The 15653-nt window shown below is 40.5% G+C and overlaps 1 protein-coding gene across 6 annotated transcripts in view; it reads right to left on the bottom strand.

Annotated features, from left to right (window-relative positions):
• Positions 1-15653, bottom strand: part of ldb2a (LIM domain binding 2a) — a 127646-nt gene that overhangs the window by 44320 nt on the left and 67673 nt on the right. For all 6 annotated transcript variants that reach the window (XM_049585139.1, XM_049585137.1, XM_049585136.1 and 3 more), the window contains exon 3: positions 2963-3135. In XM_049585139.1, coding sequence (XP_049441096.1) covers positions 2963-3135 — 173 coding nt within the window. The remainder of the gene's footprint in view (positions 1-2962; positions 3136-15653) is intronic.

The following is a 15653-nucleotide window of genomic DNA, read 5'->3' on the forward strand; positions in this document are numbered from 1 at the left end:
AGGTGAAAACAGTTCAATTTCATGCTTATTTTATTCCACTGTGATGAAAAATTTGCTCAAAAAATGAATGATGAACATTTAAAAACAAGAGGGGAAAAGTCAATTTGCTGCCTTAGTGCCAATAAATATGACAGCTGATAACTTGAATCTGGTTTATTTGTACTGTAAACTAGTAAAATAAGCTAATATCTCTGCAGAAAATATGATTTTAAATCTCAATAAGAGACAAAATTACTTGCTAAAATGGAGATTTCTTTTGCAGCGATGCTTTTTTAATTCACTTTTTAGTCTCACAGCCCTTGGCAGGTCAGCCAAAAAGTTAATTTCAGACTCTGCACTCCACGCACACACAAGAGTGAGTGCATACTGTCAAGTCCTGAAAACAAGAGGGCGCATAGCTGTTTAATGTCAGAACAATCCGGTCTGGTGCTGCAGCTCAGGGTTCATGGTACAGGGAACATGGAATCCCTTTAGCTCGGCTGCTCGGCGCTGACAAGGTATCTGGCCTCAGATTCATTTAGACAGTCAGCAGAAGAACACTAAGAGTCAGCTAGCCATCTGGATCAGACTGTGGTGAAGCAGATATTCACTCCGGCTCACAGGGGGATTCTTTCCCCAAAGACAAAAGCAGATGAGCTCAGCTTTAGTGCTTTCAGTAGACCTTGGTGTCAGGTTTGGATTATCTCACCTGCGCAATTTGTGTTTCCCCAGCTTCTGTCTGCACTTCACTCATACTGCAAACTAAACCATACTCTTCAAAGATCTTATTCATGTCCCTTCAGCTTTGCCTTTGGAGTACCTGAGGGCTTAACAATCTGCCGACATCTTTAACATGAGAAATGCCAGTGGATTTTTGGGGGTCTGGGAGAGGGCCAACTGCTGATAAGTAAAGAGGGTAAATATGACTATGTTTGACTTTTCCCTGCATTAATGCTGAACTCTGGTGCATATATTTGGTCACAGGGAAATACGGGTAGGGTGCATTTTTTCAGCTTAGGTATTTTAAAGCTTGAATTCAACATGCAGTAACATTCAGTATGATTGCAGTTAGGCTTTTTTGTGAGATGTAATCTTGAAGAATAGGTTCACAATTTCTCAAGTTGCTGTAATCATCCTCACTGTCCATCCATACTGGCTCTGAAGAGATATTTTCCTTGTGCCCTTACGACGTAAAATGACTGTAGGATGGAGATATTTTCCCCTATCTCTCACGCCTGGATTCCACTAGGCGCTGAGACTCAGTTTTGTTGGAGGAATTTTCCTTGTGCTTTCACTACAAGTAAGTTAAGTAGACGACATGGTTAAATGGTTCTTTTTTTGTCTGGTTAAATTGTGTTTATTCTTGTTATTTCCTACTTTGTTGTGCTGTAGCCACAGACAAAGTTCATACCATTAAAAGTCCGGTTATGAACGGCATGGATCAAACATTTGCGGCTATGTTTTAGTTGTAATAAATACATTACTCCTCGTTATTATTTCCCATTTATATTTACATTTAAAGGGTCTTTATTCTGAAAATTGACCGGCTGTAGCCGTCTCACTTCCTGCCCGTCTTGATTTGCTCTGTGCAGCTGCGTCGACACTCTGTCAAAAATAGACTAGACGCGTATTTTTAGTGGAGCAGAGCAGAGAACTGCTTCTGGGACACTTCTGGGACTTCTGCAGTGCGTCTGGTGGAATCACAAGCATTGTCTAGAGTGGCCGCGATCAGCTCCGGCCGTCTCGTCAGAGACAGAATGCCCCCAGCCGTGCCTGATGGAATCCAAGGGTTAGATTGGAAGCGCGTTAGGAAGGAGTTCTCTTAACGGGCAGTATGAGCGGGAGAAACGATCACAGCTGTCAATAACGGGCCACTGTTTTGAGACAGACAGAAAATTGTGAACCCATCATTTAAGACATAATATACTGCATGAAGTCCTAATTTGTTGATAGTTTATTGAGGTTTTAGTTCTCCAAAGAGCAGCTTAACACACACCCTGTCACAAATTCAAAACCTCACATCACACACTGCATTTTTTGGGGAGTCTAAAGGACATAATTACTCTGTTTTCTCAAAAAAAAATGATGTTATAAACACCACGAATGGGGTCGAAATGAACTGATAGTATGATAAAGTACACATAATTTACTGACTGAAAAGGTTTATTTAGTTTTAAGGTACTTTCTAACAGCAGTGAAATGTAACTACAAACTTTTATTCAAGTACTGTACTTCAGTAGATTTCTGAGGTACTTCACTGGAGTATTTTCATTTTACACTACTTTATTCTGCTCCACTACATCTCAGATGTACTACTGTACTTTTTACTCCACTACTTTTATTTAATAACTCTATCAACATTGCATATTTAGATTTTTTAAGACAAAATATAAATCAGCTAATACATTATTATCTGTTAATAAAAGTTAAAATACAGAGCAGTATGTAAAGTAATTAAAATTAGCTCCACCTTTAGCAGCTTCAACATTAAAGTGATGAACACATTAATGCATTATTAAATATAAGCCAATAATATAATATTTATTATTCTGAAATGGGCCTTTCAGTGTAATAATTACTTTACTTGTGGGACTTAAGGTATATTTTGATGCTGACAATTTTGTACAATTTTTGCTTATAGGTGCTACTTTTCTTTAAGTAAAAGATCTGTAAAGTTATCTGAAAGTTGTCCTTCAGAAATCAGGCGTAAACATTTAAACGTATGCAAACTTAGCAGTTAATGTATAATTTTATTATTCATGCAGCATATAAAAGAAAGATCTTTCCATAATCGTCAGTGAGGTGACCAGGTATGACTTGAAAACACTGGGACAAAATGAAACAGGGAAGGGAAAAAAAAAAAAAGAATCAAAGAGTGTCAAATGGATTTGATCTTTAACCAGTTAAACATCTCGGCCTGCTCTATTATCACAGCTTGTGATCAATTATTCATGGTGGGAGAAGCTCAGGGGTCAGGTGTTACCTTTGTAAACATTGGCTTCCCGTGCTGGGTGACCATGGTGCACTGATCACAGTCCAGGGTGATGCAGGAGTTGTGGAAGGACTCCTTGGAGTGTTTGAGGATGTAGTGGAGCTCGGTGACCCCACCCTCAAACACCGTGCTGAAGTAACGGGGTATCAACGTCCGGCCGATCGCTGCGGAGAGACAGAAGAGAGGACAGGGCTGCTAAATATAGATGGAGAGCAAACGTGGAATGATCTGGAGGGCGACAGCGGGCTCAGAGATTAGATAAGATAATAGAGACTTTATTGTCATCCATCTATTTTCAGTGCAGTACATGGAGGAATGAAAATGTTTCCGCTGCAAAACAAAAGAATGAACGAATGAACAAAAGGTGCAAATAACAAGACACAACAACAGGTGCAGAACCACATACAAGACAAAGTACAAACATATAGTGAAAAATATGTAAATAAATGTAGACTAATGTAGAGTGATAGAGAAGAAGACGACATAATTACATACTGCCACCACCACAGTAATATACTATAATGATGCTGCTACTTGTAGCAGGCCTACTGCCATTACTACTTAAGTAGTTATTACACAATTTCAAAGGCCACCACTGCTACTAATGTAAATGTTGCTGTTATATTCTGTATAAAACTACAGACTGCTGCTGTTACTATTTTGATTTAGAGCTTGGTATTGATGTGTTTCCCCTAGGATTTTTGTCCAGCAACAGTGCTGAAGTGCCTGACTTTTATTTTTGCGCCAGTGTAAGATATATAGCACATCTGCTGATATGAGAAGAGCTTTAGACACATATTTTCTCGCAGTTGTAGATGTCAATTTACGTGTATTAAAATGCTTCCCATACCCCATATGATGTTCTAATTGCCCCTGCATCTGACATTGACATCTAGTGTTTCAATCAGTATTGTGATTAACAGTGCTTGTGAAATCAACTCAGGACTGTTAACAAGTTGAACACAGATACAAGCTACTTACATAAAAAATATTTATCCAAATAGTTCAATAGGTTTTTGAGTAACGACAACAAAAACAAAATTTGTCACAGTTGCCCCCGGTCTCCCCTGAACAACCCTGCGTTTCCAGTCGCAGAGACAAAACAATTCAAATGCGGTAGAAACGCAGAGAGGAAAGAGCCAGTATGTGTAAAGATGCCATGTCGGTCGTGTGGGCACAATACAGGACAACACAAAGCTAAATGTGAACACTGTCGGAAAACAGCGGAGTGTATCACAGCCTCAACAGAAGAGATCAGTGTGTGGTGTGTGTGTGTGGGGATTTAGGAGACACAAAGGCGGTGTGTCTGCACTTGGGACAGGCAGGTGAGGCCGACATCAGGTTAGCAGTAAACCATGATAGTAAGAGTCAATGCTCAGTGTGAGCTACAGTTTGTCAGAACCACCAGACCCGTGAAGCTACTTTACATCAAACTTTTTTGACCGAATATCCTCCAATTATGATCGATGGCCGATGATCGGAACAACCTTACCAGGAAGAGTTTAATTCACAATCTTTACTTGTCCCTGACTCTGTCTGCCTAAAGAAGAGAGAGTGAGCTAATTGCATATGAGGAGATGTTCATAAAGCATTGTCATTATTCATTAAAAAAAACACACACGATAAAAACACTGTATTGTTTGAAATTCTTTGGGTGGCAATATCAAAACAATACTTTTTTCCCCAAACCTTAAAGCAGTAGTTCGACCTTTTCTTTCTTGAGAGTTAGATAAGAAAACTGATACCACTCTTATGTGAATGCTAGGAATCTTCACTTCAAACTCTAACAGGGGAGGTAGGAAAAAAAATATAATGTCAAACAATTCCTTTAATTTGAGAAACGTATTTCTACAAAATATTCATTTTTAATTAAAGTTCCAGTAAAACAGAAGTTATCAGCGTCTTCAGTTCCTGTACTGTGACATATTTCTAAGTGAAACACAACATTTGAGCTGTGTACAGTTACAAGAGATTTAAATCAGATCCTTCGCATTAGATTTGGCTGCTAAAAAATGGGCAGGCTTAGGGTTTAGCACTCTACGGAGCTAAAGCAAGAGTCCGCTGCTGAACAAGCTGTTGGCTCCACACGCTTCCTGTTGTTAGTGAAAGGAGCAGGATGATGAAGAGATGAATGAGTTAGAACTCAGCCACATTGTTTTGGAAAGAGAACAAAGGTTTTGCCCAAACCACCGACTATATATATAACAGATGTAGCTAACGTGGCATCTATTATATATACAGTCGGCGCCGTCTTGTTTTTTTTTTTTTGGAGCCAGCTGTTAGGAATGGGGAAATTAGCTATACAGACAAAACCGGTGTTTTGTACCAGCCTAACCCTAACATGGGTGCCTTTGAGGACTGAGTGGTTTTTGGAGCCAGCCTCATGTGGCTGTTCAGAGAACTGCAGTTTTTGGAACCTCTGCATTGGCTTCATTTTTCAGCCCCAAAGGTTACTGCTTGATCCAAACACACATCTCTTCCAATCACTCTCCATATTACTACAATCCACACATGGTGAAGTGTGTTTTTATATCACCAGTGTGGCTAACTAGTTGCCCAAAATCTCATTTAATTGGATGACTTTTGTAAACACCTCTGAGCGCAGGATGAGTCATCAAACACTTCAAGCCATTTTACAGAAAGAGAAAAGACAGCGATTTTGATCTAAAGGTACTTTGATACTATTACTGGGCATATAAAAAGAGATAAATGAACAATTAACACAGTGACACTGAATTATAACTGGGAAAATGTATTTTTAATTTCACTGGGTCTTAAATAAAAGAAGCTAAACTCCTCAAATGTTAAATATTGTCTAAAAATAGACAATAAATCAGTCAGTCATATGATTTAAATTACTAACTGTCAAAAAAATTAAGAATTGAGTTACCATTAATACACCTACAAATGCCACTATAACTGTTACAAGTGCTACTAACAACAGTGAGTGTGTTTTTAGTGTTAATGCTGCAAAAACAATGTCACTATATTTATGAAACAATAATATAGCACAGATAACATGTATAACAAAGATATGAACAAATATATCAAATAGAATTCAAGATATTAAAATAAAATGGAAAATTAAAGAAAACATGATCCAAAATGAAAATAGTGATGTTTGTTTATGTGCTAAGAAAATCATAATAGCAAAGAAACTGCTTGATAAGGACATCTGCTGTAGATTCATTAATCAAGATAAATATTTTATTGGCTGTCAGAAGCTCCTTGGAGGCAGAAACTGATCAGATGTTCAAATGAATGAAATTGATTAAATATTTGAGAGCAAAGATGTTCTGCTCTCCCTCTCCGACCCCTTTTCTATCACACAAAATCATTCTGGGAAACACAGGAAGGATTGTTAAGTCTGCTCTCTATTGATTTGCCTTTAACCTCTGTACTCATTACAGCTGGTTGCTTGTAATACTGCCAATGTCAGTTTTTTAGGAGCATGCGTTCATTCATATTCTTCCCTTATCCAGTCTCATTAACAGCTGAAAAGCCTCCTAATGGGACTAAACAATAAGTGCATAACAATAAACCCACACAAATCATTTACAATATTTTTTAGCAGTGCCGCTGTAATCATGAGAAATCTGAATGAACTGGCTGCTAAATATAAACTATGGAGCAGCTGCCGCCCAGCTGATTGTGGTCAATTTCTGAATTCCCGATGCAACAGGCACATTATAGATTCACACAAACCATTGGATTGTCCTGGAACCTATCGATTCAGCAGGCAGCCTTCAGGAAACCTCCAAGAAATACCCAAATCCTTTATTCTTAGATTGAGTCTGATTTTCTCCCGAAACAAGTGTCAAATAAATCTTCCAGTGCAGTGAGGTAAATTCAACTCTTTCTAACCCATCTGAAGATTAAAGCCTCCCTTGAAACAACTGACAATATTGTGAATTTGGGCTTCTCAATCCATTCCCTCCAAGATGTGACACTTCATATAACTCTCACTTTTGAATATTCCTCATAAGAGTGAGACGGCACATGAAAGTATTTTCACATATTTTTCAGAATTATATGATTCCATGACTAAGTTTAGTGTTAAACTGAATTATTAAGATGGACAACTTCGGTGGTGCAAACTTTTTTTTTTTTTTCTTTTTTGCAGAAGCCTAAAGAGACAATGAACAGGCTGCATGATGAAAACTGGAGGAGGAGGAGTCAGGGAGGGAGAAAGAAGTGTCTTCAGTGTTTTATAGCCCTCAGGCTTCGTCTGGTTTCTATCTCCTCTGTGTTAGCTGGCTTCAAGGAGAAGAATGGATGATACTGAGAGAGAGAGGCTTACATTTCCCATTACATTATGGATGCACTGTGATGGCATGCAAGATACAGATTCCTGAATACTTGGATGTATTTTAAAGTATGAAATCATGTCCTAAAATGCCTTTCCTTCTAAGCTTTAAACTTACGATTATAAAAATATTAACAGTATATCTGGTTAATAGCCTACTTTTATATAAAACTTCACACAGGTACCTCATCACAGGTTCTGAAACCATCTTCAGCAAAACATTAACAGAAACAGCATCGCTCCTAAACTTCAGCTTTACAGCTCAGGGGCTCTTTTGTCTCAAGAGCTTCTCTACCTTCTGCAGTGTCAATGAAAATCCCACTAAGAACCTGAAATCCTGCTACACGTCTTCTATCCACCAGGCCAGAGTGCAGCGAGTCCAGTTATTAGAGCTTCTTCGATTGTCAGAGTTGTATCATATTGACAAAAATCAACTAGAGATGCTTTGGCTCTATTAACTTCAATATATACCATGACACCAATCTCCCAAATTTCCATGTGGAAAACCCCAAAAGATTTTTTCACTTTCTTCTAAAACAGAGATTATTTTGTCACTGTTTTAAAGACACGTACTGCTGCAAAGGGCATGGGTGTAGTTGTAACATTTGGAGACACATTAAGGTGGTGGAAATGTCTTTATTTATCTTGAGGAGAACAAAAATCCAAGCGGGTTAGGGGATAGTTTTGGGCTAGTCGCAGTAATACGATGATAAAGTCCTAATTTAATGAGAAAAAAAATCAACAGAGGGAGTTAACCCTTTGTAGAGCCAATGAAGATTATATATAATTGAAGCGGCATGTTGGTGCAGTGGTTAGCATTGTCGCCTCACAGCAAGAGGGTTCCTGAGGGGGTTCACACCCAGGGTGGGGGAGCCCTTCCGTGCGGAGTTTGCATGTTCTCCCTGTGTCAGTGTGGGTTTTCTCCGGGTACTTCGGCTTCCTCCCACAGTCCAAAGACATGCAGGTTAATTTGCGACTCTAAATTGGCCATAGGTGTGAATGTGAGTGCGAGCCCTGAATGTAAGTTACAGAAAATGAATGAATGACTGAATAAAATTAACATAAACCTAGGGGTGTTTTGCTATTATGGAAGATTTTAAAGAAAGAAGATATTGTTATAAAGTTTATTAACATTATTCTGTTCACAGACTGATCAATAATTAACTGATCGTTTCTGCGCTAAAGAAAAGTCCAATTAGACTCAATAATTAAGATGGATATTTTGCAGTGTGGGCACAGCTTTATTTCAGCACTTGAAAACAATGTGAGGCGAAAATGAAAAATTAGATGTTAATGCGCACAGGATTGACTCAGAATATAAAGCGAGACAGTCTTCAATGCACAACTTAATATGTAGATCAGGGACTCTGCACGGCACCGACAGCGAGCAGCTGCGTCAAACAGCTTTCACTTGGGACAAAAAATGCAAACTGCAGAGCTCAATATTGCTGTTTCTTTCCGTTACTTGTTGAGCAGCTGTGCAGACCCGATCTGCAGAGCAGCCCGTACCATCTCTAACCCCACATCTTAGTAGCACATTCCTCCTTAAAGAGCCTGTTTTTTTTTTAGCCTTTATTTTTCAAGCTATAGGGTTTCTGCTGAACACAGATACTCATTTTCAGCACCGCCCTGCTTCACACTGCTGCACACATACATGCCTGAGAGCTGCGCTGCAACCACAGGCTTCAACCAAACATCACCGGGCAGTTCCACTTGAGCAACTCGACTTGCTCAAGGGCAGGGCCCATAGTTACTGAAGGGCAAAGTGCTGCTCGTTCGCTCAAATGCACAGGGCGTCTGAACCAGCAACTATTTGGTGCTACAATAACATTTGGGTGCAAACTTTTAATGTCTCCTCTTTTAAATAACTACATCCCATCAGAGTTTTTGAATTTCACTTAAAAATCATGCCATCTTGACTATCTCTACTGAGACTACAAGACACCTCAGCAAAATACAGATGATGTTTACAGTACACCAATGCCTCTTGTATATAAAGACAACTATGAGCTACACTTATCACACAGATGTTTCAGTGGACATTAAAGAAACTTAACTGAGCTGGTGAGGACAGGTAGGACATGCTACTTCAGGTACCAATGACACAATAAAATACAATCTGTTTAAAAACTGATCCGTGAGTTTGAAGGCTTATCAAATGCCAAAACACTGATCAGCTGTTTGTAATACTATGGGCAGGATTATGTAACTCTGCAAACTTATCATGGTGGCCCTCTTTTTGTTTTTTTTGTCACATGATAAGCAGTAAAACGACGCTGTTAACGTTACAAAGTAATCTATCGGTAATGTGCTGCCAACTCAGCACCCTACCGGATGCTGCCACATTTCATTCTGGCAAATTTAGGCCAGGTTCAACTTTTTTACTGGACAATCCTGTATTTTATTTATTTATTTTTGTTGCTTCTGCACTGGCATCCCGCTGTGTCATCGGAATGGCCTCATTAAAATGAATGAGGGGGCTGAGTTTTTTATGCAGGGCTAATGTCGGTCTGAACACTGCCTAAATCAGTGATTCCCAAACAGGGGTACTTGTACCCACGGGAGCAGTTTGCAGTTACCGGGGGGTACATGGAAAGATTGTGGAGAAGCTTGGCTAATTTGAACAAATGACAATGACTAAAAAAAAAAACATCCATGAATTTGCGTTCAGAAGGATGAGAATATTTATTGAGCCTGATCTTCTGTATTGTAACAATAACCAATAAACTACCAGCAATGATGAGCTGACTGAGTCACCAACCTGAGTCAGTTCTAACATCTTTACACCTGCAACTGCGAGTGTATTGAATAGTTACTCAAGCTAATTTGCTCCCTAAGTGCGGTTCATTTGGGCGGGTGTGAACACAGCAATGACACTCAGGTGTGCACCAAAACAACCAGACCGAGACCTTCTTGAAAAGGTGGTCTTGGTCCGGTTACAAATGAACTCTGATGCGGTTTGTTTGTGGTGAGAAGGTGTTCCGACCTGGATCTGAACCTCTGAACCAACTGCAGTCACATGACACATTGTTTGGGTTAAACATGAGCATGTTACAGTCCTGGAGGATTATTAATGTGCACCTCCTCCTGTACTGCCTTAATATGCACATTCAGCACATCCAATACATCAAAACATTGTCTTCTAGTTTTCAAACTGTATGGTTTGACTAAAATGAACAATGACAGCAATATAGTCCACGATGAGCAGCGCTAAAAACAACCTGCGTAGTTGTCCCTCCATTGTGACATTAGAAAGTGTCACATTTATCTTGCAAGTGTACTCTTGTTCAACGTTTGGTTTACTTCCTGGATTTTTCCCACATGGAAATTCTGACCAATCAAGAGGAGCTTTCTCATGCAAGGCATTTGATCTGGTCCGCTTGTAGATGCTGCTGTGAGAACACGAACCAACTCTAGGCAATTATACAGCTCTGTAGTAAAATCTGTCCCTGATTCAGACCAAAGCAAGACAACTCTAGGTCTGAACGCACATTGAAACCTCAAGCCATTTCAGGGTCACTATGTCTTGAATGAAAAAAGATTATTGTAACAATATCTGTTTTTATGTAATTAAAAATCTTCAGTAACATCCAGTTTAAAAAAGTTCAAATGTACACTGTTGGATCAAGAAGTGATGATGGGGTACTTAAGCTCATCTGATGGGGTCGTAGGGGTACGTCAGGTAAAAAGGTTGTGTAACACTGTTTGCAACCCTTAAAACACCATGAGTATAGGACTGTGTCGGACTCATGTCAGTTGAATTGGATTTGGAAATTCAATACAAATATTGAACTATTTGTTCCTTTTTTTCCTTACAGTTTGAGTTTAAACTGGGTACGATGGGATGTTCATTGTGACAGTGACATTCACACAGTATAGTAAACAAGTGAAGTCGGTCCTCTGAGCTGATGTGTGCTAACTATGCTAATGATGGATTGGACATATGCCACATTTTATTTTTGGCCAACAATAAATATCAAACAAAGCCAGAGGCTGTGTCATATTAAGATGCTGTGGGCTGTAAATTCAGCACTTTTAAGCAGAAAGCAGAAGACAACGATATATCTCAGATCTTGGCTGGACAAAGCCTCTCTTCCTCAGTCTCACTCATACACACCCTGGGTTTGGGTCTGCAGCTGCCTGTACCAGAGAGCAATGTGAAAGCGAGTAGCACTCACTCTGCAGCCTAAATCTGGAGACTGAAACATCCCCAGAAGTACACTGCACACTGACAAAAAACACACACAAAAAAAATCGACTGCTCGACTTGTAGATTCTCAGTCTGATTCGAATCTTCGTCTTTTAAGGGGCAGCCCTACATGAGTGTACTTGATTTGTCTTTGTTTTGTTTTCTTTTTTTGCATCACAGGTTCACCTTGGAATCAACCCTCTAATCCCACTAAGCGTTAGTGAACCGGTCTGCTCGCTGAGCTACGCCAGACTGTTAAATAACAGCAAAAACAAAACAACCATAAATCCCGACTTTGGGATTACAAAGGCGAGCATGTTGGGATTTCCTCGTTCCTCGCCTAGTGGAACAAGTCTCTCTGTTCCTCTACATTTTGCTGCCCGTCAAATCTCCATCATTAGAACACTGCTGGAAAAAGAAAAAAAATCGGGACAGCCATATTATCCAGCAGCACATGGCCTCTGATTTCAAGCAGAAATAATCCATCTTAGAGTCAACACTCTGTTGGCTAGAATTATGCTCTCTCTCTCCCCTTCCCCCAGGGTGGGTGGGTGGTCAGGAGGAGGTGTGTGTGTGTGGAGGAGGAGGAGGCGGATAGGGGTGGGGGAGTGGGGGAGAGAAGCCTGGGAATAAAACTTCATTTAGAAGTGAAATGTCCCCAAAGACAGTGGCTCGAGAGGCTCTTGAGGTCAGACCTGGATGGCAGAGTCTGAATCAAGAGAGAGGAGGAGGAGAGGGAGATGAGGATGATGCTGGCGTTTGGGTGAGGGTGAGGAGGATGTGGAGGGGGGAGGTAAGGGGGAGGGGGGGTACCCGTGACTGGCATGTTTTTCAAATTCGATAAAGTCAGGCATGACTAAATAACACATAAAATGTTTGGCATCGTGAGCAGTGGCTGAGGGAAGAGGAGGGAGGGAGGGAGGGCGAGCTGCAGGGTCCGCTCGGCGTGGATGACTGTGTAAATGATGCTCTCTCTCCCTCTCTCTCTCTCTCTGTATCGCTTGCATTGCGCGCTCTCTCCCTCTCTCCCTCTCCTCTCTCTCTCTCTTCTGTATCTCGCTCCCTCCCTCGCTCAGTCTCCACCACGGTTGAAAAACAAAGTACGTCTAGGAGTGGAGCTGACTGCTAATGCGGAGGAGCTCTGAGGAGACGAGAGGGAGGAAGGGAGGGTAGAGGGGGATGAGGAGGAGGTGTGTGTGTGTGTGTGTGTGTGTGTGGTGTGTGGGGGGGGTGGTAGAGGGATTGGGATAGAAAAAATGAGCAAGGGATGAAAGAGGGAGAGAGTGAAGAAACTATGAGGGAAGATGAAAAAATAAGGGCTTGTCAATGAGGGAGAGAAGACTCACTGAGGGGTAATAGGAGAGAGAGACAGCAGGAGAGAGGGTGAGACAGCAGTGAGCAGGAGACAGGGGGTGGGGGTGGGGGTGTGTGGGGGGGTGCTCAGGTGATACGCAGATCTGCTTCTTGCTTTCCTCACCAAGCCATGCAGGAGTTTTGGTTGCGTCTTCTCAACCAAAACTGTCCTAATAAAATCCAGTGTGCGTAGCCCAGGGTGACAGAGTGATAGATAAGCATGTAATGGCAGCCATGCTAGCAAGTTTTGGATCATTTCAAGCACAGTAGTCTTGTGTTTCTCTTCAAATATTTTGTGGGCTCCCTCGCTCAGTATTTACATTGAAGGCAAATGCCTCAGGGAAGTCAAGAGACCTTACTGTCTTGCTAAAGGACATCTGACTGTAACAATATTCTGTTTTCATCTATTTCGACGCACTTTTCTACCACTTCCTGCCTGTCTAAAATTTTAAAAAGTTTCAGATTATAATAATATTTTAGATAATATTTATTTCAATAGCACTACATTATTACAAAGTACTTCACAAAGTGCATAAATATAAGACACCAAAACAATACAAAGGGGGAAAAAACAAAAGTTACAAATCACAAAGAACAAATCTAGGCAATGATTAAAAAACGGGTAATGTGCTAGCCGACATGATCTCCTCAGGCAAAGAATTCCAGCGCGTCGGGTCCTTGATGGCAAAAGCCCGGTCACCTTTAGTTACCAGCCTTGAACTAGGGACGACTAGTGAGGGTAGGCTTGAGGAACTCAGGTCAGGACTTGGAGCATGGGTAGTCAGAAGCTCAGCTATTTAACTCAGTGCTAAACCATGCTGAGCTTTATTAAAATAATCTTAAAATCAATTCTGAAGTTGACTGGCAGCCAGGTGACGGAGGCGAGAATCGGGGTAAAATGTGACCTACAATTTGTCCGAGTTAAAATATGAGCTACAGCATTCTGTTCTGTATTTCACCCTCAAAATGACCATTTGTACATCAAATATTTACCATGTTCGGTTGAATGCATCAGGAAACTATTTTCTTTGTTTTTCTCGCATGCTTCCACAGTGAACGAAGAATCCAAAAAAGGCAAACATTCTTCTTGAACTGAAGCAAATGAGGACTGTGTTCAGCAACAGAACAAGATCAGGCCTATATCAAAACATCCCTTTTAAAAACACTTAAACGTGTAGTTAAATGTGAGTCTAATTTATCCAGTCATATGCTCAATCATTCCTAAACACATGCTGTTTTTTACTAAAACATTACAATTTTAAAAACATCTTTGTAAACAGCCAAGTAGTGTCCCCAACACTCCATTTCAAACGCAGTTCAAGCGCACACTACTTGACTGTGAGAGTTTGTAAATGGATGTTCTGATATAGTTTCATTGTTGTTCAACACAGCCCCTGTTTACTTCAACTCATGAAGAATGTTTGCCATTTTTGGATTCTCCATTCACTGTGGAGGCATGTGAGGAAAGGAAACTTTTCTTCACAAATTAAAGCTAACACACGGTGAGTAATTGATATAAAAATGGTAATTTTGCAGGTCACATTTTCCTTTAGCTTTTCTGCTTTTCTCTGCTTTGATTAATTATTAATCTTCGGTGTTTTGGACTGTTTATTGGGCAAAACAAATAATTTGAAGATGTCATCTTGGGCGTACAGATGTATTGATGGGCATGTTTCACTAATTGTCAGATTAATCTATAATGGTAATATTCATTAGCTGCAGCCCAACAAGAGTCCATGGTGCTCTTCAGATTGCGTGCTTTGTCCAGCCAACAGTCCGACAGTATTCAATTGTATAAAACAGAGAAAGGCAGAGGCAGAGATGCTGAATGTTTGTGTTTTCACTTGATAAATGACCTAAATGACTAATTGTTGAATGATTTTCTGTTGACCAAGTACATGATTAATCAACTAATCATTACAGTACTAGTGGATGAAGGCCTTGTTGCAGATTTTCATCCAAAACAACAAAAAGTACACAGCTATATAACCAGTTAGAGAACTCCACTTAAAAGCACTGCACTTTAGAAGTTAAAAAAGAAGTCAACACAGATGATGTACTGAGTGTGGACAACAGGCAAACTCCACAGTGTCATGAAGGACAAAATTATAAACATAATCATTTAGCACACTGCCAAAAAAGGAGCCTCATCATCCCCATGTTGTAGCCCCATGTTAAAGACACTATCATTCATCTTTTAATAGGGAGTCAGATGACACACTCACCAACAGTGCACAAGCCAAACAAACTTCAGACAAAGAACTGCAGAACGACAAAAAAACTTGCTTGGAGTCCAGACGAGATGAAATATATTTGTTGGCGATCCTATTTGTTTTTCCTTCCTCTTCACCTCACCCCACTTCCCTCTCCCTTTCGCTTTCTAACTCTCTTCTTCTTCTTCATGTTTTCTTTTTCCTGCACCGTGCTGATTGGCCCGTCTTCAGACGCGGGGCACTCCAGAGATACAGATTAGCTGGCACTTGTTTGGGCGAACACGACAAGCAGCATATGCCTCTCAAGTAACGTGTACCCAAACATGCAATTTACAAATAATTAACGTGGTGTTAATTAGTCACATTAATTCATGCCACTTTGTTGGGATTGTTTCCCCCCATCGGTCCCCAGGACTCCTGCCAGCAACGTCAGCCAGCGAGACGGCGAGAGCAGTTCTTCTGTTCCGAAGCGAGAGCAGGGCGTCAGAAGAAAGAAGGGCCCCTGGCTGGTGTATACACAGTGGCACAGACACACACGTACACATATAAAGAACAGAAGGGCAACTACACACTCAAAGGCACTTTCAAACACATATGCAGAGTAATATGAATATATTCTTA

Source organism: Epinephelus fuscoguttatus, linkage group LG9 (assembly GCF_011397635.1).
Source record: "Epinephelus fuscoguttatus linkage group LG9, E.fuscoguttatus.final_Chr_v1".
NCBI lineage: Eukaryota > Metazoa > Chordata > Actinopteri > Perciformes > Serranidae > Epinephelus > Epinephelus fuscoguttatus.